Source organism: Mugil cephalus, chromosome 6 (assembly GCF_022458985.1).
Source record: "Mugil cephalus isolate CIBA_MC_2020 chromosome 6, CIBA_Mcephalus_1.1, whole genome shotgun sequence".
Classification (NCBI taxonomy): Eukaryota; Metazoa; Chordata; class Actinopteri; order Mugiliformes; family Mugilidae; genus Mugil; species Mugil cephalus.
The window spans coordinates 14,813,059-14,839,821 of NC_061775.1; the positions used below are offsets into that span (position 1 = coordinate 14,813,059).

Sequence of the window (26,763 nt, forward strand, 5' to 3'; positions counted from 1 at the left end):
TTTACCTGTATTTGGGTTACACAGTGAAATTATTGTTTACATTACATACTATGCACAAAAATCCCAAGTGAGCTACGTGCATTAATCTTAAATTTAATTTATGCAGACATGAATTATGTATGGGATACCGTATAGAAAATTGGACCATCTGCACGGAACATTGCCTAATGAAGTATATTTAGTGGTAATGTATAAGCTGAGAGTTGACTTTTCACAAGAAGGTTAATTTTTTTTTTCTTACTGCATGGTGGTAGTAAATGCGACAATATGTGCGTTAGATAACCTTCCAGTTTAAGTTAACTTTCCATCTGTGCGTTTGTGTATGCAAGAGAGGAGAGGAGAGAAAAAAGAAGAGTAGTGAGGTCAGAATGTACATGTAGCGCTGTGGTGAGAAGAGAGAGAAGATACAATAAGTGATAATGCAGGTTGGTGCCAAGACAATGACATTAACACCCAACCTTATCAAGGACAATGTCAGCATCTCTCTTACTCACTCAATTGCGCTCTCTCTTTCTCCCTCTCCCACACTCTCTCACACACTCACACACTCTCTCACACACACACACACACACACACACACACACACACACACACACACACACACACACACACACACACACACACACACACACACACACACATCTATGCAACACTCCAGGAAGGGAGAGGCTGAGAGACACAGAGAGGAGGCTGAGGGCATTATCTTGATGAAACAGTGCTTGATACGGTAGCCCGAGCCAACCTGAACACAACTCTGCTTTCTTTTAATGAAGATTACACAGTCAAGGTCCAGCCTTCGCTCCTCTTATTTAACACAGCACACCACTACAACGTCGTAAGTGTGTATCGGGTCCCGCCCCTCCCACCTCCTACCCACCCTCCTACCCACCCACCCACACCCCACCTGTGCAAACCATTGAGAGCTCACATTAATACCAGGGAATGTGGCTGTGACAACACTTCGCCGTCGTTCCATCATCACGAGGTCTACAAATGACACGTCTGGTTCAGGGTGTTAGTGGCAAATATAGTATAGTGCTGTTTTCAGGATATGAAAGGGACCTTGTGAAGTGTGCCACGTGGGAAAAGGTCTCGTTCTTTCGTTCTGTTGTTTTGTCAGAAGAATACAGATTCTGACATCTTGGCTTTCCCTGCTAAGGTTTGCAAAATTGGCCTGCAATTCAATTCCAGGGGATGAATAAACGGCATTTTATTTAAACTATAACATTTTAAAAACCAGATGATGCCCTGAGTCAAGACCTGAATAATTTGTAGACCTCAATCTCATGACTGCTTTCTGTACAGTGAGCTGTTAATCATCTTTTTTTTTTTCCTCCTTCTTCTTTTGTTTCTTCGTTCTTGTGACATTGTATAGTTTGCATTCAGATTATACATACCTCCTTGTCTACATATTTTCTTGCCCGGTTTCCTGGCACATTCCTTCGATATTCTTTTGACTGTAAAATGAATAGAAAACTAAAGAATAACATGGAGCCCCTGGACGCGCAATGCACACAGGAGCTGGCATGCACGCACACTCGCACACACTCGCACAAGGCTGATTGACTGAAAAAGACTCAGAGAGGAAGGAAGGAAGGGAATAATAAAGACAGAGGGAAAGAATGAATCACACCAGCTCAATCAGAGCAGCATTCACTCTATCAGTCGGCCATCCAGTCATTCAGCCAGTCAGCCAAATCAATCTGTGATTATCATGACAACGACTGTCTTGTTTAATGAACTGTAGCTATTGTGGCGGAGCACAATACGCTGTGATGAGCTACAGACATGAGAGATGGGTGGGGAAGGGGCCTTCAGAAGAGGGCAAATAAAGCAATGAGGAGAAAGAGGAGCGGAGGATGAGAAGATAATCTGTTTGAGGAGCAATGAGAGGAGGATAGTGGCGGGTGAAAAAAGGCCAGAAAGGATGGAGGATGGAAAATGAAAACATTAAGGTAGCTATGGGGTGGAATGAACATTGAAGAAATGCGTCTAAACGAATGCCGCACACACGTGAACGTGATGTTTTCTCTTCCACAAATCCCTCTCATACACACATGTAGTTTAATAAGTATCATGCACAGTAAACATGCACAGGGTCATGCTTTGCCTCTAGTGACAGAGAAACAGGGACAGAGACACAAATGCACTCTAACATCTATGACGACACACCCCAACAACACAGTCTTCTCTCTAGCAGAAGGTTGTGGGTCTTATTCCCTTAGCCCTTCCGCCCGCTCTACCCACAACCATCCTACCCTAGGCCTGCAGGCTAACTCACCATCCTCAGTGGGGACGTAGATGTTAAGATAGAGGCAGTCCTCACTCTGGTCCTGGACGTACGTGGACACCACGTCAATGCTATTGGTAAACCACACCGGCAGCATGACATCCGGAAGGCGTCCCTCTACGATGCTCTGAGGACACACCGGGGCAAAGTGAGTGGCGTTGCGTGTGTCCGGCCACGATGTTGGTGGCTCGGGAGGCTGGAAACGGCGCTCGCCGGTGGGTGGGGCAGCATAGGGGACTCCAAGAAACTGCACGACAGGACCCAGGATTTCGTTGTTGAGCTCCTTCTTGATGCCACGCAGCTTGCCGTAGGTGGTGGTGACGACCGGGTCGTTCTCGTCAAGTTTCTGAGCTGATACGGCAGCCGGACATGTCTGCAGAAGCAGCAGTCCCAACCACATTAGGGTGGACGCCCACCAACCTGCGCTTAAGGAAACTTCGAGCCCTACATATCCCATCCTCCTGCTCCCACTTCTGGCAGTCTGAAGCAGTCGACACCCAGTCCTCAAATAGTGCCTCCACTGGGACATAGCTGCTACTCCTCTTTTTTCAACTTGTTTTCTTTCTTGTCCTTTCTGAAGGGTAAAAATCCTTATTTTCTATCTCACTTATGCCATGCAGATACAAACACAAACACACAATCACATTTAAATCACATTCACACACAGGCATAAGCAAGAGGGGTAGCTCTGGAGCAGGTGACGGTCGTGGTTGCTAAGGATCCTTTGTTAAAACCCAGGCAGTGCGAAACATCCAGTAGAAAATGCAGCAACCGTTAGTTTCCTCCAGCTTGGTGAAGGCAAATTCGAGAAATATTCCTCACAATGGGGAAACTATTCCTCGGAAAGGTCCTGCCAATAACCAACCGAAGAATACGATAAAGATTTCATCTTTAGGCACCGCTTCTCAGAAGGTAGACGAACCAGTCAGTGAAGAAGGTTTCCATTATTTTGAGATGAGCATACCGCCATGTGCAGCAGCAGCTGCAGGAATAGTGGTGCCGTAGATGTGGTGGCTGTACTCGATGTACTTAGTAAGGTCCAACGTCTGTTCCCTGCAACATACGAAAAAAGACAATACTCAATACAATAGCAATAGTATTCTCAATTCAACATCCTTTGTTTTCACTTAACAAAACCATTAACAGATAAACAGTCAGAAACAGTCAGGAATGTCATTTCAGTTACTCAGTGTCTTTATGCACAAACATCAGTAATGAGAATAAATGAGGATGCTGTGGCAAGAATTTAAATGTCCACAGCCAGTCCCAGGTTTAGTTTGCCTTTCATGCACCTTTTCAAAGTTGTTGGTAATAAATGAGCTGGGTTTGGAGTTGTGCGTCACACTTGCATAAGGTTCCGATTTCTGAACCTCAGTTACTTCAATGTGCAGTGCCAAAAGTCTTTGGTCAACGAGATAAAGCATCCCCTTTGGGTATTGGGCCTTCGGGTGCATCAACACAATTTCAATTTCAGACCCCCTTTTTTTTTTTTTTAAAAAAAAAGGGGGTCCTATGGTCTCCGGTCACATACAAGGGCGGGGAACATAGGGATGATCCGGTTTTAACCTGCATGAAACATTCAACATTCATAACATCATATCACTATGACATACAGTATTGGTTTGTTCTCACTAACCCCACTCCCTACGTCCATTAAAATTTTTTCTACTCTTTAACAAGCTTAACCACCTCTACTGTCTCTTGCTTGTTCGGCTGACATCAATTATACCATTGTTAAAGGTACGATTAGTGTGCAACAGCATAATGTGTAACAATGCACTATTGTCCCATTTCCACTGCTGTTGCACTTAAGTGTCCAGTTGGGAAGTCATGTACGACACTCATTCTCCCATCATATCCTAGCTGCTGCACCTTGACCAATCCTCGTCAGGTCTAAGGATTTTGGTACGCACCGCAAAAAAAAAAAAAAAAAACTATTCTCTTAAAGAAGTCCACATAGTAAGAAATGTATATCTTTATGCTTGTGTGTGTGTGTGTGCGTGTGTGTGAGGGAGTGTGCTTGCTGTTGATGGTGTGTGGACATGTGTGTTTGCTTGTACATGATTGGAGTACAACATGAAGGCTTGTCATCTCCAGTTTGTGGTTTTCTATTTTTTTTTTTCCTCTTCACACTACCTAGGAGTCAGTGTTCCACCTGGATGAGCTCACCTTCAAATTTCATACACTGAGGTAATCCTGTTTAGCTGCACGCACACACACACACACATTCACAGCAAATCGTCTGGTTGGCTACAAAAACTTGACAGACACACAAACCCCCTGAAGCAAGCTGAGAGGCCTTAAGGCAGAATTTACATAATTACACACACGCTTTGGGATTGACAAAACGGGCATTAAGGCTGGGAGGTATATTGCTTTTCATGGTGTGTCAATATTCTTTCAAAGAAGATAGAAGATGAGACAATGACATTCATATCAATGGAGTTGGATGTTACATAAGCGTTTCTTCTGCAAAACTGTGCCGGGGTATGGATCGCTTCTCTCTCAGTCTTTGCACAACCCTGTACCCCCTCTTCCACTGTGTCTGTGTACAAATACATCCCCTATTGCTCACCAGTGTCAAAACGCAGAGCCGGTACACACTTTGAAAGAAGATTAGTGGCTAGTGTAAAGAAAAACAATGAGGTTATTTGGAGAAGGTTTGGATTTAACAGATCATATGAGCGACAACATTATGTCGTCTGCCTAGAATGCTATATACAGGCTGTATCTATAAAGAGCGGTACCTCAGACCTCTGCCATTTACAAGAATACGTTAGACCGCCATGCAAATATATATTTTTTTTTTTCTACTTGAAAATGCATGAGCCAGAAAGCTTGGGTTGCTATGACAACCGACACATGACATCAGCGTGAATTACCGATCATCACGTCCGCATTGGTTTTTAATGGTTCTTCAAGGTCTGCTTTTTCTGGGCTATTTTCTTCCCTTTCTTTGCTTAAAAGACAATGTGAGGCGACGTGGTGTAAGATTAAATGTAAACACCTTTGGCCCACCACCCAGTCACCGCACTGCTCTACACAATATTCTAACATTTCGGTTGAGATATTTCAGAGGAAGAGTGTCCAAATTATAATGTGGGTTTTGCTCCTTGCTGGGGACACATGTGGCATGAGAAAAAAGATCAGATCTGTTTGCATGGAGACTAAATTAGACCGAATGAGCACAATGCAGCAGAGGACATCTTTACCGTGATGGGTTCTGTGATTCAAAATAATGGTAAGATCAAATCATTTGGAAACTAAATGGCACTCTAAGTGGAGTTAATCTACATGAAATAATCCCAAATAATATATTTAACAATTTTTGTTAGTATTTTATAATTGACCGAGTATGGAAGCTACAATACGTTTGTTCTTGTTGGAAGGATTTACTGTACTGTAACTATTACTGTCTGCTATTGTTACCCCACTTTACCAAAAAAACAAAAGGCCTTCGCCTTTCCTTTAATGCCACGGTTGGTTGGTCTGAACTGGTCTATGTGGCTGAATTTGATATATTTGTGAGACCTCAATTCGCTCATGGCGATTACAGATTCGGTTTCTCTTTGAAGCCAGGGGAGGGACGTTTTAATGAGCGGCAGGAAAACTGAATGTATTTGGGATATTTCACTGCAGATAGTAAACAGACGTTACTGCAAATCTTTCCAGACAGCTGAATTGCAATCCACAATAAGAGTGGATTTCTTTATAGCTACAGCATCAACACCCCACTTGAAAGTGGGGTGTTGATGTAAAAAAAAAAAAAAAAAATAATAAAAAAAATCAGTGTTAGCTATTTAATTGAATGCATCAGGTTTATTGATAACTGGCTTCATATTACACCAATAATGGCGCATAGTCTAAAATTACAAACAAAGTAACAGTCCACATGTTTTGGAAGTCCACATATACAGACATTCATGATCATTTAGTCACAATTACAAAGGATGAATAAGACCAATTCCTCTGAACACAGATGCTGACCTTGCAGCCTCTGTCTATGACCCCATTACATTACCATTACCATTGCAGGAAAAATGTTGCAATTGCTGTGGGACAGCTACAGTTTTTTTGATCCAATACAGTTGTCTATGGTTTTTCTTTTTTTTTTTTTTCTTTTAATCAGCCACGTTAGGTTACCTGCTGATACACACACGCAGACACAAACACACACAGGATAATAAAAGAACACACACTTAGTGGGGCCAAAACCACAAGGCATTTAATTTCCTGTGCTATGGCTCTCTCTGCGTCTCAGGGTACGCCTTTAAATCATACTGCATGTGTGAGGACACGCACACACGAACACAAACGATCTCTCTGAAGCCGTACGTATACATTCGTGCATACTGCAGACATATCAAAACAGAACTAGAAATATAATATGTCACACATACATTCAAAGTCATATCATTGATAATGTAATAATATAAAACTTTAAAAAAAAACATAAATAAATAGGTACTAATAAGAATCTCTTTAGTACTACTGATAACAAAACTAACAGACTGTGGTCAGGTCAAACGCTTTCTATTTATTGAACATATACTGCATTACCACATGTTGGCTGCCATGTTGATGCCAGGGGGACAAACTGCTTCGTCGGCTGCCTTTAAAAGTCAGCAGTTTTTGTTATTTGTTCAGGGACACAGAAGAATTGCCTACTAAACCCCTTTTACTTTCAGCAAACTGAAGCATGCTAAATGGTCCCTTTGGATCATGTCAAACAAGGGAACCAGTGGAAAATACACACTTTTTTTTTTTTTTTGCATAATGACGGAAAAAATTACAACAGTTTCAAACACAGCAGGCGCTTGGGTTTGAGCCCTACCATTTTAATATCACAGCCATGCTTTAGACCAGTGGTTCCCAACCTTTTTTTTTTTTCCTAGGAGCCCCCTCTAACTGTATATAACTAATTAATTTGAGGAATTAATCAATTAGCAATTTTAGCCACCATTTCATTCAGTTTCAATTAATGCAAAACAACTGTAGCTCATATTCTAACCCTAAATTGCAAAATTCACATCCTAACATTTAAAATGAGGTATTATTAATATTATTTTGACTATCCTTTGTTTGTAGTTAGGACACATTCTCCTAGTTCCAGAAATTTACTCTCCATCTTTCAACAAGTGACTTCAAAAATGCCAGCTTAGGTGATGCCTTCACGAAAACACAGAAATTCTATATTCCAACTCAGACTTCCAATACCACGTTACAGGGTAATTCGCAGTAGAAAAAAATAAGTTTGGCATAGTTTCACCGCTTGCTGAACATTAAAACATGTGCGGCAGCTATTTTTTTGATTTTGGTAGCAGTCATTTCTGAGTTTGACAACTCAGAGCTAATTTTTTTGATCAAGTTGTCTGGAATGCAGCATCAGCTGCAGCTGGATCTCAATCAAGTTTTCCAAGACCCACCCCATCCTACTTCCGACTGACTAGTGATGTTGGTTTGGAGAGGGAAAGCTGCGTTAGTCTCATGCCATTGCTCAACTGACTGCTCGAACCTAACAATATCCTGCATCATCTGTCTTTTTTTCTAAACGTTGATCTTTGATTTTTATCGTGATGTAACGCCACATGCTGGTGATTCGGCAGATTCGGTCCTAAATATTGTACATGTGAGGAGACACATGCAATACTGGTGAAAACTGATGGTGAGCTCAGACCAGACAGCTGTGATCTCTGGCGGATCCAAGGTTGGGAACAACTGCTTCAGCCAAAGAAAAGGTTGAGTAAATGTTGACCCTACTTTTAGTTAAACTTCATTCCTATTTTCTTGATCATAAAATGTCTGTACATAGAATGTCGTTCTGGGTTCTGGCCTCTGGGCTGTTAGAGAACATTTAAAACATCATAAAATACAGGAAAAATAGATGCCAAGTCATGTGGTGGACACCATCCACAGCTCCTCTTAATAAAAACCTGCACTTGCCACCAGTCATATTACTTTTTCCCCAAAAGCTGTATTAAAATAATCCATTTAAACAGACCATAAAATCAGAACATTAGAAACTAAGAATTATTTTTGGTTTGTTTGTTTTTGCCAGCATACCTCTTACCTTTTGTATCCAAAAACAGGCCATCAATATGACACTCAATATGCTTAATGTTTTTTTGTTTTTTTTTCACCTTAAGGGATGTGACAGTTTGCATCTGCTGTTATTTCCTCTCGGGGCTCATGGGAGGCAGGCAGCAAGCCGTCGAGTGGCCACAACGTGGGAGTAAAGGTGAGGCATTGAGGGAGCAAACAATTTCTCTTTCCCATCTGCCGGCTCGAGAAACAGGAGCGAAATCCCCATTTTTCCTCATGAAACATCTGTTGAGTCAGACCGAGTAATCCCAGGCGCGGGGCCCTCTCTCCAGTCGAACCACACAGAGGAGCGAGAAATGAGAACTGCGAGTACACATGATGATGGAGCTGACGGTCGTCTGCTCCATCTCCCCCCACCGCACAAACAGCCACACTGGCAGACAGAGGCCCCTCCTGCCCCTCATCCCCAGCAGCCAAATTTCTACACAAACCGCCGCTTATCGACAACGGCACATAAAAGATATGTACACAAACAAATGTAAAGCAGGGATCCAGCACTCGCGGAATAATGGCAGGCAGACAACAAGAGGCAGAGGCAGGAGTGAAAAGAAAACTGTTTCCATTGATTGTTCCGCTGTTTTGTTAATGAGCCCATAAAAGCAGCTGCAAGTGTTTTTACAGCGAGGCTGGAGAGAGAGAAATGACATGATGCTCTTTGTCATTATGAGCACAGGAACTGCTGGAGGGGCTCATAAACCAGTCAACAAGTCAAGCGCTGGTCATTCTAAAAGAAAACAGGAAAATGTTTACAACAGCTCTTCTTTATGTAAGTGACACCACATTTCCGTATCAAAATCAGAATCTGATTTGATTATGTTGTGTGCTCAAGGGGGAAACTGTATTGTTTCTTCGTGTACGACATGCGAGCCTCTGTTGTCTTCATTTTACGTGCAGCATATGATTTAAAACTACAAAATGTGGCGATGTCTCATAGACATTAAGTAGCAGCCACAGTATTGTCAGGCAGAGTAGATGGTCACCACTGAAACCCACACAAAGCCGCTTGATGAAGTCATGTTGTGGACTGATCGGCCTATGAAGCACTTCTCCACCCTTAAAGCTGGGTTTACATATACTGCATACACAGTATGAATCTTGTAGAAAGTGGCACAAGTAGTACACATTTAGTAGGGGACACTTAAGAATGCGGGCTCTGTTTTGGGAAATGCACTTCGGTTTAGTTTCAAATCCACATTTAAAAGTAATCAGAAAAGAAAATGGCACAATGATCCCAAACCAGCCTTGAATTTTATTCACCCAGCAACTCTATCGCCACCAACTAAATAAGATCCAAAACCTGTGCAATCGGGCCTGAAACCACTCTAGTTAGCAACACTGTCCAGGCATTTTAAGCTTTTTGTTTGTCATTTGAGTTAAAATAGCTATTGTTAGGGATAAATACCGGGGGAAATGTCCTGTCACCTTAGCAACACATATGGATTAATGTTGCTGAATTTAGCAGACAGCGTCCTAAAGCAATGGCTGCTGATGAAGATTCCAATCAATGTCAGACCAAGACAGAAACAACCAAATAAACAAAGAGCAGCAGAAATATTCCACTGGAACTTGCGCTGCTGGATCCTCCAATTATCCAGCTTGAACTGAGCACAATCTGTACAATTCATCTCTGCACCCTAAATTTAGTGCATGCGTGTGTTTGATATTGGAAATTGGAGTCATTGTGCCATGAATGTCAGAAAGTAAGAGTGCACAAACGCAAGCTAGCCTTTGTTTTGTTTATATTTTTTTCCATCCTCTTCTTGAAACAGATGGGGAACAAAGCAGCAGGGTTCAGGTAATTATATTTCTTTGGGAAAGGTAGACTCATCGGCTTATTGGCTAAATAAAAAAGAACCGTAAAATAGGAAACAATGAATAAATGGTAAAAGGAAAAGATAGGGAATGAAGTATGGTTAATGGACACTGTTCATGTTTTCATAAAGATTTCCTTGTGTTGATCATTGTTTTGTAAGTAACAACTCATGAGAAAATCCTGATGATCGGAAAAATAAAACTAACCTAACATAACCTAAATAGCAAACCACAGCCGGCTCAAAAAGATGTTCAAAAAACACAGAGACCCACACAGAACCCCACAAAATATTAGGCTGATATACCCAGATTGCTAACACTAGTGTACTCTATCACAAAAATAAAAAAAATATGAATCAGTTTAAAAGTTCCCCAGCAGAACATTGCATTGTCACAAGATGGTCACTTCTCCTGTCAGTGGTTTTAATGTTAATGCTAACACAAAGCACTCAGCATTTATCAGTTCGCCTACATGGTACGTGGTAAAGGCTATCGCGATACAGAGCTGTTGTGCCATAGGGTGCGCAAACACATTCTGTAGCTGTGCAAGCACAAGTTTTTTGGGGTTTTTTTTGCAGACTGCTGAAGGCTGCGCAGTAGAACGGCATGAAAGGATTATTTCCAAACAGCTGAGTAACATCACACAGCTATATCGTGATGATGTAATTCACCATTCGAAATTTCATTTCCATGTTTCGGTGGCGCGTGGGCGCCGAGTTCGGTGGCGCTGGCACTGCAGCGATCTCGCACCTCTCCTGCCAGAATTAAAATGTGATGCGCGGGATTATAATTCCATCTAATGTGCGTGGATTAGTCAGTGCTGGAGGAGCAGCTTCAGTCGGTGGCTGTCGAACAGAGACACTCCACCCTCTTATCGTGCTGTGTGTGTTGGTGGCTGCTGGAGCGCAAACGCGCACACACACACACACACACACACACACACACACACACACACACACACACACACACACACACACACACACACACACACACGTCAGCAGATCAAATCTGGTGACTGAGTCTGTCCAGCTCTTTCTGACTCTCCCATCTGCATTCATCCACGTTGTATAATACAACCCGAATCCTCTATATTTACACATAAATTAAGATAAACTGGGTTTATTTTGTCCTATCATTTGCGGTAATAGATCACCAAAGCGCATTTGTGATGGTTTGTTAAATCTACCGCATCCTCCTTTGGCAGCTGTCTATGACAAGCAGTCATGCTATTACCATAGAATATCCACTGTACGCACCATGAGTCAAACTGGGTATCTCTATCACCATCTCTGTCCGCGTCAGCCGACTGAAACAAAATCATTACGGCCACATGATTGCATTAGCTCTCCAGTTCTCTGTTTGTCTTGCTTGTCTGCCTTGGTTATTTCTCATTGTGTCATCATGGTCTTTACTCACTGGGCTTGTGTCACTGCCCTCCTTAGTTTATATTTCTGTCCTCCTCGTTGTGAAGAGATTTTATTTTTGTGTTTCTTAAAGGCAGAGCCTGCCTTTAAGAAACACAAAGGAACAAACAGAGACACCCTATCAGTTGACCAGTGATTGTTGCTAAGTTGGTGGGAGGGTTTTTTTTTTGACTAAAAAGAGCTGCAATGTAATGAGGGGCCTTCAAACTCGTGAATCGCCGTCTGTTTACAGTCTGAACACAATCTATTTCAATAGCCGCCACTTATTAATAGCTGCTTCCGTGGACAATGGACGCCTCGACGGACGGATTAAGAATGGAGTTGTGCTGTCTGCATGCTAGAGCAAGATACAACATGAGAAAAAAAATGCCAGAAAGCTGAATTTCTGACCAAAATAACCCCATTTTCTTTAGGTTGTCACAGAAAATGTTAAGAAGAACTTTGCTGTCGTTATACTGAGAGTGTACATCAGTGTAACTGCCACTAGCAACCGCTACTGTAGCTTCTGCGTGTTATTTAGTGCAGTTTTTTATTCTATTCACATAATTTAATATGCATAAAAAAAAAACACACACACACAAACATCATCCCATAATTGTAGTCAACATTTGAGCAGTCTAAATAATGGAAAATGGATCTACCCCCGACTGTGTTTCAAATAAAATTCATAACATTAGGTCATGCATTTAAATATATATAAATATATGAAAATAATAATAATAATAATGAAAACATTGCCAGATGTCACTGTGTCCTCAAAAGCTTAGACAACATGAGCGACATGAATGTTAGTCTGAATCTGGAAAATAAGATGATCACATAGACTAGAATAATTCCACTGTTGTAGCAGCACTACTCTCTACAAACTCTTCACGTGAAGTGAATTAAAACATTGTGAATAAATGTACCCGTGAGTTTCCACTGTCTGCCTTTTGTCTTTTTCTTTTTTCTTTCATTATCTGCATTTCTCACTCTGATGATGATTGGACGCCACTGGGTGTTCAGAGCAAATTTCACACGTGGTCGAGAGCAGGTAACCAACTGGAAAATCCCTCTTCCATCTCCACCTCTTCCCTTCGTTCCCCGTCCCCACACCTTCCTCTTCCTGCTATCCTCCGCTCACTCACATCTCTTCATTGATTTCTCTTTCCTCCTTGGCTTAATTTCCCCTTCCCGTCCATGCATTGCACCTCTTTTTGATTAATTCCTCTACATACCCTGTGCATGAATATAACATGTCAACATGGATACCGCTACATTTCTGCTGCCTGTAATGAACATGGACATAACATGATCTTACTGTACACCCACACAATGGTCACATTTTAATATGTCGACTAAAACAAATACGCATAAGCTGATTCCCCACAGTAGGATAAATAAAAGCATTATTTTATCTTATATTAATAATTTCACATCCTTTTTTGTGATATTTCCTCTCTTCTCATCTGTATTCTGTGTTTCCTTTCACTCATTTCTGCTGCTACTTTGCCCTGCAGGGATCAATAAACTTTTCCTCTTATCTTTTTGCAACCTCTCAGCTCCTACTCTTCAATCCATTCTTGCTTCTCTCTTTTTTACACCTTTGATCAGCCTTCACCTTTTTTTCCCCCCTCATATTTACTGTTCTCCTCCTCTACCCTGCTTTTCAGGGCTTCTTTATGTGTGTTCCTTTTTCTTTTACTAACTTTTATCTCTACATTTTCTGCCTTTTCTTTTGGTTTATTTCCTTCCCCCCCTTTCTCTGTCTCTCCTCCATCACTCCTTTCGCTCCTTCTCCTTTTCTTCCCCATTTCGTCGACCCTCTGCCTTCGCTCTCAATTTCCCCTCGCTCTGTTCCATTTTACCTTCTCCTCATCCTTCACTTCATCTCTCCCAATTTCACCTCCTGGCCGGGGCAAGAGTGCTGTGGCGGCGTAACAAATCCTCACTGAATCCCCTCAGTCTGAGTCGCTGTTCTAATGAGCTCAGATCAGCCACGGCCGCCTGCAGCCACACTGCTGCCATTTCACTGATGCTCAATGACAGCCATTAAAGTGACACGTGAGTGTGTGTACTTGTATTGCTCATGTTGTGAGGACATAAAGCCATTTAGCCTGTCACATTGAGGGGACCTGCATGCGTTCTGGGGACATCCCCGCGATCGTTAAATTTAGAATGAAGACTTAAGATTATGGTAAGTCAGTGGGAATTGTATATACTGTAAAGCAGCCATCTTCAACATTTTTCAGGCCAAGGACGCCCAAACTACTGGAGAGATTAAGTAGGCACCCCCTATCTACCACAACTGCAACTGCCTTAAATATGCATACCTTTACATACAATACAGCTAAATGCAGTAGGGACAGTGAATCCGCAAAACATTTTGGCCTCAGTTGACTGATGGGAGCGAGCTATGCTGTTAGCTTCTCTTCTGCAGCGCGTGTCTGGATTTCACTTGGGGAGTGTAATATGCAGCCTCGTGATTGAATAAGCAGCAATAGGGGTGGGGCCTACTCTGTACAGGTGGTTTAGATTGGCAGGTCTAGTCTGGCGCGCTGTGTGAAACTATGCACTGTTGAGACGGCTCCAGTATAAATTTTATTTATTTTAAATTTGGGGGGGAAATTAAAAAATATATATATACATGAAAAATGTCTAATCACCCAAAGATTTTGCAACCCCCTTGCAGTACCCCCCCTAGGGGTTGTGGACCCTCTGTTGAAGACCTATGCTGTAAAGGCTAATTAACGCAGCCTATGCTGGCGCTCGTCAGCCTGGCTCACCCTGTCACAACGCCACCCAAACGTTTGCTAGCCTTGTGTCTTTTCTCCCCATCGGGTTCATTTTGTTTCTGCTTCCTGCTTCACATTCAACAATGTCAACTGAAACTCTTGCCAAAACTCCGCCGAAGATGAGTCAGACAACTGTTTGTTTCTCCAAATCTCCTCCGTTGACCTTTCCTCCATCTTTATTGATGCAAAACATCAATTCAAAAAAATTGCGGAGACGGAGAAGCAACTGGAAATACTAAAGCGGAAACATGCTACTACCAAGCGGACCAATCACAGCGCTTGTAGTCAGATGCTTTGTGTTGCTACAACATTTAATTACATTTCTGGGGAGGTGCACATCAGGCTACGTCGTTAGGATGGGGTGACCACACATTCTCTTTTTCCCACGCATGTTCTCTTTTTGAGACCTAAAAATGTGTCCAACTCAAACTTTGAAACAATTTCAAACTTTTTCTGGCTTTTGTTTTGCTAGACGCTCAAACATATTTACATCAAATGTGCGTTACATTTCTGTTTGTGTACCCCCTGCTGAGGGGTTCTCTGAAATTGACACAGAAGCCTAATCCACTTATAAGTGAGTGCAACCTATAAGCCATCTTCTGAGGGGATGCTAGCATGATTACCATTAATTGTCCCAAAATAACCTTTGATAATTGTATTCAATTTTCCAAATTTATTTTATAAGGCACACAACAGTTCAGATTTCTCTCAGTTTGTAAGAACAGAAGGGGAGAAAATCAGAGAAGCAGAATAGCAATGGAGGATAAGTGGTGGCCACTTGTATTCATCATCATGATGTAAAAAATCCAATTCAAATTCACAAATCTTTTGAACATTTTTGGTTTTATCATCAAAAGGCATTTGATTGTGCCTCCGAAGTACTACAGGATGTTCGCCAGTGCTCATTCCCAAGCTGCAGATCAAGTCATTATTTCACGAAATTGTTGCACAGAGTACAAATAAACCTGCACTGCAGAATCTGCTATGTTTGTCGGGCTAAGTGCAGTCCACAGCATTAACCTAAATTAAATTATAACAATGTTTGCAAACTTGGAAGATTGTCAGCATACATTTACCTGCTGACGGACAGATACTTCCCGTCACACTCCGATCGAGACCCCAGTCTGCATTATGCTAAATGTAAATTTTAATTTCTTGCAGTAATACTTTAGTGTTGAAATCTATACTTGAGGACTATAAGTTGGGTAAGTAAGTAAGTGAGCTAAGTAAGGATTCATAAGGCACAAATCTTCAGAATAATTTGTAAACGACGAAAGATTGGATTGAATATCTTTCAACAGTTTTAAGAAAGACGTATTGCAGGAATCTCAACGGTCAGAATTAGCCTTTAGCCATGTGCAAATCAATGGTAGTGGTTAGTTAAAGTATGCAGCATCTGAATGCATTTCCACTCAGGCTTGACTCAAAGCTCAGCAACAAGCAGCAAGGCGCCAGAGACGCGAGAGATGTGGCATGCAAGTGTCAGCAGTCGCTGTCACACTGGAGACAAAGAGAAGATCTTAATTTGGGTTCTTTTACCAAAGTACTGCAACCACCGTTCTGCCATGCAGCTAATAACATACTTCTTTTTTGTATTTTGGTGCCTTTTTCCAAATAACTTTCCAAATCCCAAGAACACTTTTTTTTTTTATTTAGTCTCCAGGCTACAATTTATAGACTAAAGCAGTGGCTGGCTGGTGCACAGTATTTTTCTTAGAAGTTATGGGAGGACAGAACAAAGCTCAAAGCGCAGTGATACGGCAAAATAAAACCTCAAGGGAATGGAACATGATCCCAAATGAATGCTAATGTTGCTCTGAGCCTCTGTACAATGGTGGAAGTATTCTATGAGGGGAATTTCAATTCCATATCTCTCTCCTGTGCGGTGTCAATTTGACTGGCATCACATTTCGTGGTTAAGTAAGGCCCGGGTATAGACAGGTTAATTGCTGTTACCCGGCTCGACTGACTGACTCAGTGAAGGGGATGGAGACTCAGGGGTGTGCCGTCTATATCCGTGCATGCTACGGAAGTTAAAGCACTACTCTGTTGCAGTTTTCAAACCCATCGCAGTCAAAGCACTGACACTTAACTACACCAACATAATGCATTGAGAGATTGCCTTTAATAAAGTAGAGTCAGCATGTGGAGGCAGCCAGTAGGTGTAGTGATTATCTGAGAGGGCAGTCGGGGGAAAACTAAGGGCCAATCATTTCATCCTGGCTTGTCACCACACAGAACATAGTGTTATTTTAAAGAGAGGCAGAGCGATGGAGAGAACAGATAAAGGGGAGAGGGAGAGCGAGAGAGGGTGAGAGAAGCATGGGAGACTTATGGCTTAGTCAGTCACTCAGCTAAACAGTCCATCAGCCTGTGCTTTAGTCCGTCTCATCCATATCCACCTTCTATTTCCCATCGTCCATCCATCCATCTCCCCTCTAGCCGCCGCCGCGTGATAAATCCTCACAACATTACAGCATTTTAGCCATCTCTCCATCCCCATTGTCTGTCCTATTTTAAGCATCTCATCTCACCTATGTCTGTGACACACGCCCACGCACATCAGGGATTGTGGAAAGGATTTATTGAAGAGGCGCTTATGACTATTTGAGGGATGTGCTTAGCTTACAGGTCCACCCAGCTCCTCGCTGGTCCAGTCAGTCTGAGAATATGAGGCCTGCAGGTGTGAGTGAGGGGATCTGTGTATGAGGGGTGTGTGGTAAACGGAGTAAGAGATATCAAACCTGGTACAGGTTGCGGCGGGCCTTTGGGCAAATCATTTCGGTTTCAGAAATAATAATAATAATAATCAATAATTTACATAAAGCTTTTAACAAACAAAATGTGTGGATTTTATTGTTTTCTCTATAACTTCATTTGGTTTTTAATTACAAGGTGCTGACGTAATCTGAATATGGTCATGGCAATAAAGCCATTTGAAATGACCTGAACTGAAAGAGAAAAACACAACAAAGTCCATCATAACTTTTACCAGACTTCGATAATTACAATTACAATGACCACCTTCCTAATATTGTGTAGGTCGTCCCTTGTACCTCAAAAATGGTTGTGTCTCATCAGATAATGGGCCTTCTGATGGTGTCCTGTGGTGTCTGGCAACAAGATGTTGTTAGTGGGGTCCTTTGGGTGCTTAGGGTTGAGGGGATTGGCCTCTGTGGATCAGGCTCGTTCCAGTTCATCCCGCAGATACGTGGATCTGTTTGGGATCTAGTGAATTTGGAGGCCAGGTCAACACCTTGTGCTGTTTTCCATGTTTTTTGAGTTGTTGTAAGTGTCGTTGCTACGGGGTGGGGGTGTCTGGTAGTAACATCCACGCTAATGCCAGGGCCAAACGTTTCCCAGCAGAACACTGAATCCTCACAAGGTCGTCGATTTTATTTACTTAATCCGTCATAATGATGCGGCTGATCGGTGTAGATATCAGACTGTTTTCTTTCAACATTCGTCCGTGACCTGACGTGTTATGCATCGACCTCACTTTGTTATTATTCTCCACTTTTCAGCCTAAAGCCCTTTCTACATTTTTCTTCAGAGTTTGACACTGACCAGAAATCATGAAGTGCAGAATCATTTAATATGGACACAGTTCTTTAGGATACTGTGGAGGTAAAATCAGCAGCTTTTTAAATATCCATGAGAAAAGGTGAAACTAGTAATAGAGACTAAAAGGCCTTCAGAGTATCTCAAAATAAAAAAGTTTATTTACATATATATTTTGGAGAAAAGAAAAAACCCTCTATTCGATAAATTATTGTCCTAGATAAATTTGGGTCCTATTCAAAATTTCCATCTGCCTTCCAAGCTGTTTGTTGACTGCCGGTCTCCCACTCTTGAACGAGGCTGGCGCACTGTTGTTCAGGCCGTTGACTGGGGAATGTAGCCTGTGTTCGGGCCTGTCAGTCTGGATCAGTGTGCCTGCGCGCCCTTGGCTCCTACGAACAGAGTTAAACTCCAGCACAGAGCCTAAGGCGCCTCACAAATACGCACGCACGCACACTCACACACACACACACGGTAGCCTCAAGAATAGTAAGGTATATGAGCACAGAGAGGATGTGTCAGCTCACTTTTCCCCATGTTCTGTTCCTTATCCTCTCTTCACCTCCTTCTCGTTGTCTACCTCTTTTTGTTTTTTGCTTCTCTCTTTGCACGGACCCCGGCTACATCAACAATACATATACAAGTTATATATGTGCATTAATTTATTGATCATTTCTTTTCTATACTTATATAAAACCACCTGCACAAACACAAGTGCCTTTAGGTTTCAGAATCATCACAACATCGTAACCTGTCCATATTCCATATATGCCATCGTAGGCAGCCGTTCTAAGCGGGCTGGATTCGCGAATCCCGTATCATGGAAAAAGTGACTCGTATTATCCACGTGGGAGGTGGAAGAGCTCAGCTTTCCCTCCTCTGCCCGTTTCACCTGGCAGACATTTTGTGTCTGTTCGCCAGGAGGGTCAATGAGGAAGCAGTGGGTTGGCGTAAAAATGGCTTTCCTCGCCACCACACTGGCACGGCGTGAGATGCATCCCTTCAGTACGCGGCCATTCAAGTTTCCACACAATCACAGCTCGGATGAGAAGAACGTGGCCCGTTCGCAATCGTTACGTTTCATTCCTGACCTTTTGCTGTTGAACTCCCCGGTGCGCATTTCACTCCCGTAAGTCTCTAAATAACTCAAATCATGTGTCCAAGCTGCGCGACACCCACTGAGAAGTCAAGTCCACTTCAAACACATAATTAGCCGGTTGGTTTGAAGTGCATATTTGAAAACCTGGCTCCCCGAGGTTCCGCGGGGAACCTTAAGAGGCTAGAAGCTACGCCGGAGTGCAAAAGTCACAGCGGGGGCCCAGAGGCAAAATTTAGTTTTCATGACTTTTTGATGAACTTTTGGCTTAAAGGTGTGAAGTCTTTCAGAGGACTGGGGTTATTCTGTTTGAAAATCAGAGTTAACAACATTTGAATGTTCACAGAGTTTAGCCAACGGACATCAAAACAAATCAAGCAGTGACATCAGGGCCCCTAAAGCGGTCTGTTGCTGGCAACAACAACAACAACAAAAAAAAGAAAAGAAAAAAAAGCCGGGTTTATTCAGTTGGTAATGTTTGTCACGCATTTATCTGTGGCGGAGCACAGAAAAAGAGGCCCTGGTCTGCTACAGTCTAATCTTCCAAGACCCCAACGAGACACACCAGCACCTTCCAGTCATGAGGAATATACTGCAGTGATGTTTTTGAGGGGTGTCACCTGTGATTTTGACAACGAATAACAGTGTTTTCAGGGTGAGTGGGGTTAACATCAAACCATTCCATTGAAAATTTGCATTCGAATTAGGCTGAAAGAGAAAAAAGGAACGCAGAAAGGAAACGAGGAGTATGAGCACAATAAGGTCACAGGTTCAGGTCCATCGGTTTTCTATCTTTCTAAATTACTGTATATATATGGTTTTTATCTTCTTTCTTGTTACATAGTACTGACACATCAGGTAAAATTCCTGTGTACATTTGGCCAATAAAGAGATTCTGATTCGGATAAATGTAAAGGCCAATAATTGAGTGTCGTGAGAAGAGACAAAACTCTGCGGTTTTGTCTCGCCGAGGCAGAGGCAGTCTATTAACGCTTCTCCCCTTATGCACTTGTTTTTCAGGAACCCCTGGTGGTGTTAATGCATGCCTGCACACGGACACAACAACAACACTCGCACACACACATGCACGCACGCACGCACGCACGCACACATGCACGCACGTACACACACACACACACAGTCGCACTTTCTAGCCGTGTAACTTTAAGAGCCACACCAGCCTGCCAGCAGAGTCTGTTCTTTTCAGCCTCATCCTCAGGTGAGCTTTCAGCTGATACAAATGTGCGAAAGTATTTGAAGCCTTTAAAAGTGACGCTCCCAGGGGCTGACGCACACACACATACGCACACACACACACAAGGGGACGGAAGAAGAGACAAAGCCATCATCTCCTCACACCAACACTGTAGGTGCAGGTTTTAATCATTAAGACGAAAACGCAGAGAAAAAGTAGGTGCCAATAATCACCCCGTCTTCCCGTCTCACTTCCCGGGTGCCCTCTGCTGCTAAAGGTTCTCGCGGTGACTCAGTCTTTTGAACTGCTCGCTCTGAAGAGAGTGAAAGACTGGACCGAGTATATGATTATATTATTGAGCACATGTAAATAATTCCACGGGAAGCGACGATCACACCGGCTTGTGTAACGGGGGCGGTGAGTCATGGCTTTAAGCGCTCTGTACTCAGTCATCTCAGCGTGACAGCCAAATGTTCTCATAATCCAATAACAAGGGCTCGAGCAGATGAGTTTAGTGAATTTAAGCTAATCATAAGCACTAAATTATAGTTCATTAGGTCATTCGTCGTAACATAGTGTCCCTGTGCACCATGAAATACACTTTTGTGCGTAGAGATGGGACTATAGTTATTTCCAGCTGCTTCAGTTCACCACCGTCATTAGCCTTCATGCTTATTGATTCGTCTTATTGATTCTTTTCATGACGCGGGTCGCAAAATCTTTGGTTGATTAGACATTTTTTTATATTTATGTATGTATTTATACATATTTTTTCAATGTCTTTAAACACACATTAACATGAATCCAACATATTTTAATTCATGGATAAGGGATAGCTTAATAGTGACTGCAAAAAGGATAATAATAATGTATATTTATAAGTAGCACTAGGCCGAGTTTAATATAGAACACATATAGTAGGTAGCGGGTTCCTACTTAATCTCTTTACCAGCACAGGGTTCGTCAAAAGCCGTTGAGGACCCATGCTCTAATCCCTTGATCAGAAACCCAGTAACATTTCTGCTGTTCACACAAAACCACGGACACCTACGTTTTCTAAACCAAAACTTCACAGGAGGAACTGACAGAGGAATCCATAATGGCATCGGTATCAGTAAAATCTAATCCATGCCCATCCGTTGTTGCGCATTCTGTTTTATTATTATTTCTTATAATTAACATTTTCTTTTAGCTAATTAATTGTGGTCGTAGGGTGTTGGTTTTGGAAAACAGGATAAAATCAGGATAAGTGTGTCTCTTTAAATTAAATAGAATAGCAATTCGTGATTTTATCAACATAAAAGATCTAATTACCGGTTCTAGTCGTTTAATTTGAAGTTAAATGTAATTTTTGATCTCTTGACACGCTGACTGCACCGATTCAATTTAAGTTTTGTAAAATCTAAACCTAATTTTTGGGGAGACTGGGTGGTGCTACTGGACTTTGGTCAATGCTGCCAATACTGAATATTTTTAATGCAGCATTGTATATTCATATAATACTTAGATATCTTTATAACTGTTTCTATGCAATGAAACTACTGAACAGCAAATTTCCCACAAGATAAATAAAGCATTTATCTAATCTAATCTAATCTAATCTAATAACAAGCACACATTCCATCACACAGTGGACACCACAACACAGTATCTGTTTACTTCTATCCCAGTTTCTAATCTTTAATTAAATAACACCAGTTACGCATAGACTACAGCCTTCTAATGTATAAGGACTTTGTTCCAACTTTCAAGACTACCTGATTTCAGCTGCTGCACATTGCTACCGAATCAGATCCATGACATTAATACATCACCAGGCCTGTGTTTGCAACATGTTTATGACACAGTAGGTTGCTTCCACACTCTGGGGCGCATTCAGCATCGGAGCATCTTGGGTTCAGTATCACAACATTTAATTTGCGGTTTTGGTTGTATCGCCACAGTTGATCCCACTGTCTGTTTTCCGGCATCGTATTTCTGAACGTGACACTCCGAGTTTTCCGGCCAATTGCGATGTTAAGTGTGGGCTGACGGTTTTGTGGGAAAAGCAAAGCAGTTGATTTTTATGCATCATGTGACGCCATCCATGCAAATGCCACGCCACTGTTTGCCCCGCTCAGCTCATTCAGCTGTGTTCATGCAGCAAACTAAGCACAAAAAAAAAAAAAAAAAGAGAGGATCTCGTTACTCTGTATAGACCTTTTCTGTCAGGAGCCATTTGCAGGGCAGAGGCAGCATGAGTGGCTTGAAAAGCACTCAAACGAATGCTGTGCCACATTAAAACGCTGATGTCCCCAGCACTGTAGGGAAATAAACAAACCTGCGCTATGGTAAGATGTGTATACGTAATGATCTGTAATATAAAATGTTTTTGTAATCCACTGTTGCATACAGTACTTCTCATTAAATGCAGTGATTCATTAGAATCATTCACTGGACTGAGGACAAATATAATGAATTAACGTTCTGGCCCGGTTGCTATTTGTTCTGGCTTCGTACAGACAAATAAAAAGGAAGTCATGTGAGGTTTAGAATGACTGGACTGTTTTGTCAGCTGTCAGCCTGCATCATCAAATCCTGAAAATCATGTGACTGACAACAGGCCATGTCACACTATACAGCACATAGAGCATATAACTCAGAAAGAAATGCATAAATAACAGGATTAGATTTGTTACATATGTTATATTTCGGCTTTCAATAGATTTAGAGAGAAGAAGAGATATCTGAAGAAGTAGTGATCGATATCTGTTTTGAACGTAACCTTACACACAGCAGTGTAAGCTGCTCTTGAGACATTCAGGCCCATATGGCTCCCACCTCCTCCTCATTTCTCCCCTCCTTGTCCTTGTGCATTATACCATGCAGATAAAAGTAAGCAGCGGTTACACACTCACATCAGTGAGCACAGAAGTGGTCGCACACACAGAGCAAATGACAGGTCCGCGGCTGCCAGGAGCTTCAACAAGTACGGTTTCTACCCTGACGGTGTGTCTTTCTGTGCAGAGTCCTCCCACCATTAAAGATAAATGATGAAATATCGGTACTCCTGAAATGAAATGTGACTGAATAGGACTCTCAGTCTGTGGTCTGGTTTCCAGCAACACCTGCCATAAGCAAGGTTTCCGTCATTGAAACAGTGTTATTTGGATGTGACTACTTCCACGTTGACGGTATAAATGATCACCTCTGTAGTATTGACTGGCTTATTCTGCATACATTTTGACACCAGCTGTTGTTTTCTTCTACAAAAATATTATATATTTGAAGGAGACAAATTATGCTTTTCCTTATTTCCTATATATATATGTGTGTGTGTACATATATATGTGTGTGTATGTGTGTGTGTGTGTATATCTATATCTATATATATATATATATATCTATATATCTATATCTATCTATCTATATCTATCTATCTATCTATCTATCTATCTATCTATCTCTATCTATCTATCTATCTATCTATCTATATATCTATATATATATATATATATATATACATATAGTACAATATCAGATGTGCACATTTAACACGGCAGTAAACGTATGTAAAAGTATTCATGTGAGCCAAAAGCTGAGGCTTCAGGCTGTTCCGAACAATAGATTTATAATCTTACTGTCTGTTCTCTTTTTTTTTTTTTTTCTATTTCTATGTCAAATTGACGTCGGCACGATACAGATTTCTTTACACAATCACCAGCTCCAGGCACAGCACGCCTACAAAGTCAAACCGCGGTTTTCTCTGTAATCGCCCGGTAATACATCTCCAGTATACATGCAACCGCCATTATGTGCCACAATAAGAAGCTAATGAGCGTAATATTTGTGAAAGGCGTCCTGCTCTAATCTTCGCTGATACGCATGCTCCTGCTGTCCACTTCTATTTCAGGCTAAATTCGGGCCCAGGCGCGTGTGCATGGATAATGAGAAGATGCCATTTCCGATCAAGAACAGGAGATCGCGTTACTTTAAAAGCTTAGGGTTTGTTTTCTGAAGTTAGACCAGTGGTATAAACCTTCTAGTTTCTTTGTTAAGTGATATTCGTTAGTCCAAAGCGAAGGATTCTGAAAAGGCTGCCAGTGAGAAGAAAGTAAGCTTTTGAGAAGAGGCCTTTAAAGAGAAAGAAGCATGAAACGTGTTGGCTTCAAAGACTGGGATGAGCTGAGGGTCTGCGTCAAGGGCCACTATATAACAAGTAAGGAGTTTTTCTTTCAACTGTAAATGATGCAGAGATACCTTAGTGAAGTATGACATGAGCAAAACAGACTTACTTTAAGCGTGCAAAGAATATACATTTGATTTTTGTGCCACTGAATTGAAACATCCTGATAATGGAAAAGGGGCTAAATGGTCGTAATGTGCACACGGCAAAACCCAGGTGCTGACAAAAAGTTGAAGAGCAATATCTGCACAGCTATCAAAACAAGAGCACACCTCTGGTTCATTTCTCCAGAGGAGGATTCCGCTCTTGCTAGTGCTGTTCATAGCCTACAGTAACCTACAAAACAAAGCATCCAAAAGGCCCCAACAGCACATTCTAGGTGTGATAAACACAGGTCGAGGTTGTGCTTTGCATGAATGAATAAGCTTGATACATGCATTATACGTCTACCTGGTTCACTCTGAGGACGGAAACCATTTTGAAAGCAAAACCAATTTATTTATTTATTTTTCCCCCCATAAGCTCAGTTTGGGATTTCATCTACAAGGCTGTTTGCCGAGGCGAAGGTTTCCCATTTGCGTCTGACCTTTCAGACATCACTGGTGGTGGCGTTGCGTCTCATACCGGTTTTGTCATTTTCGTCTGACGGACGCGGCATAGCTGAAGAAGACGCAAGTGGCAACGCGTGAGAGGAAATAAAGTGGTGAACTGGACCTCTTCTCAAGTCCCAATCATTAGCTGAGTGGAAACGCTCATGTCCTCTTCGTATCCCTGTCAATACCTAATTTACTTTCTGCTGTCTCAGTAGAGGAAGATGCATATTTAAGATATTGTAATTGTTTCCTCGTTGCCATGATTCCAGTATAATTAGATCTTTTGAAACGGTGCGTTCAGCAGTGTTGCGACACCACTGGTTCAATAAAAAGCAGTCTTCACTTTACCCCTTTAGGAAGAACAGAAACAAAACAAACACTGGGAGCAAACCAGCGCCCTGCTAGTTATTAGTCCACCTCTGTCTCTAGCCTGAGCAGCTGGCCCAATGTTATCAATTCCATCCAATGTAATATCACACAAAACACACACACACCACTTGCTCTGGGGATCACATACTGGAACGAAAATAGGTTTTTAGTTCATGTCTTTCAGAAACAACCCATGTGATCATCGTCAAAAACAGTAACAGTAAACCCTGCTAAATTCTGGTCTCCAATGACTCATATGACTCATCATGAAGGTTGTGTGATATAAAACCATTTACTACTAAATGAATACATCTGAACACAAGATCATAGCTGTGGTTTTCCAGTCAATATATATAATATCTATATAAAATGTTAAATAAAAGACATTCATGGAGCTTACAAGGAGTACAGATAATACTGTATTCGCTATGAATATGTCGTCTGTGCAGTAACGATTATTGTGAAGAAAGAGGCCAAACCTTCGAAATTTCAACACCCCTGCTCCTCGCCGCGGTTGTAAGTGGATGTAGCTGGTTTCTGTCTAACACCTTGGTATCATTCTAATTCAAAACACAAAAGGAACACTATAAAGGCTTGGCTGAGCTTGGAGGAGGATGATGTTCAAATTTAACTACTCGTGTTTTGCATACCAGGTGACTCATAATGATTTACTGAACTAAAAAAAAAAAAAAAAAAAAAAAAAAAAAAAAAACACCACTCAAACCATACAGCAGCTGCAATTTTGCGATTTCAAGAGCCAGCTTGACATTCGCGACACCTCAAAACAAAATGGGCAACCGGAGGCGGAGGTGGCCACCGTCTCCAGAAACAATGGGACAACAGCACGAGCTGACGAGGAATCTATCATTCACAAACCAGCTCTCTCTGTGTACATAAATGGTAGAGGAAAGGAGAGGAAAGGCTAATATGGGTAATCCGGGGGAGCTGCACGTGACGGGAGAAAAGAGGAGGACGATGATCTGCGGTCAATAGATGTTTTCACAGAGGACTGAACTATGCAGACGTAAATCACACGTGTACATAGCTGGAGAGGTGTTTTAGAGCCATGTCCCAAGGGATTTAACACAGCACTTGTGTGAGAAATAAAGACAGCAAAAAAAAAAAAGAAAAGGAAAAAAGTAAAGTTCATTAAAAAGGTCATTTGGCAGATCCTGTCATCCTCATCTACCTCCTGGAACGGTGTTCCTGTTACCTCAATGTATACCTTTCTCTCTTCATCTGTATCTCTTCCTTAGATGAAAGAAACATTTTAGCTTTGATGCATGTCTTGTACTGTGCCTCGTGTATTACTTTCATCCATGCATTCCAATGTTTGAGGTGCGGAGAGTCAAACGTAATCCAGGAGACTCTGTAGCCACTTT

At 41.8% G+C, this 26,763-nt stretch overlaps 1 protein-coding gene across 2 annotated transcripts in view; it reads right to left on the reverse strand.

Moving 5' to 3' along the window:
• nlgn1 (neuroligin 1) overlaps positions 1–26,763 on the reverse strand; it is a 262,746-nt gene that overhangs the window by 234,205 nt on the left and 1,778 nt on the right. For both annotated transcript variants that reach the window (XM_047587290.1, XM_047587289.1), the window contains exon 2: positions 2,282–3,343. In XM_047587290.1, coding sequence (XP_047443246.1) covers positions 2,282–2,819 — 538 coding nt within the window. In that variant the 5' untranslated portion in view covers positions 2,820–3,343. The remainder of the gene's footprint in view (positions 1–2,281; positions 3,344–26,763) is intronic.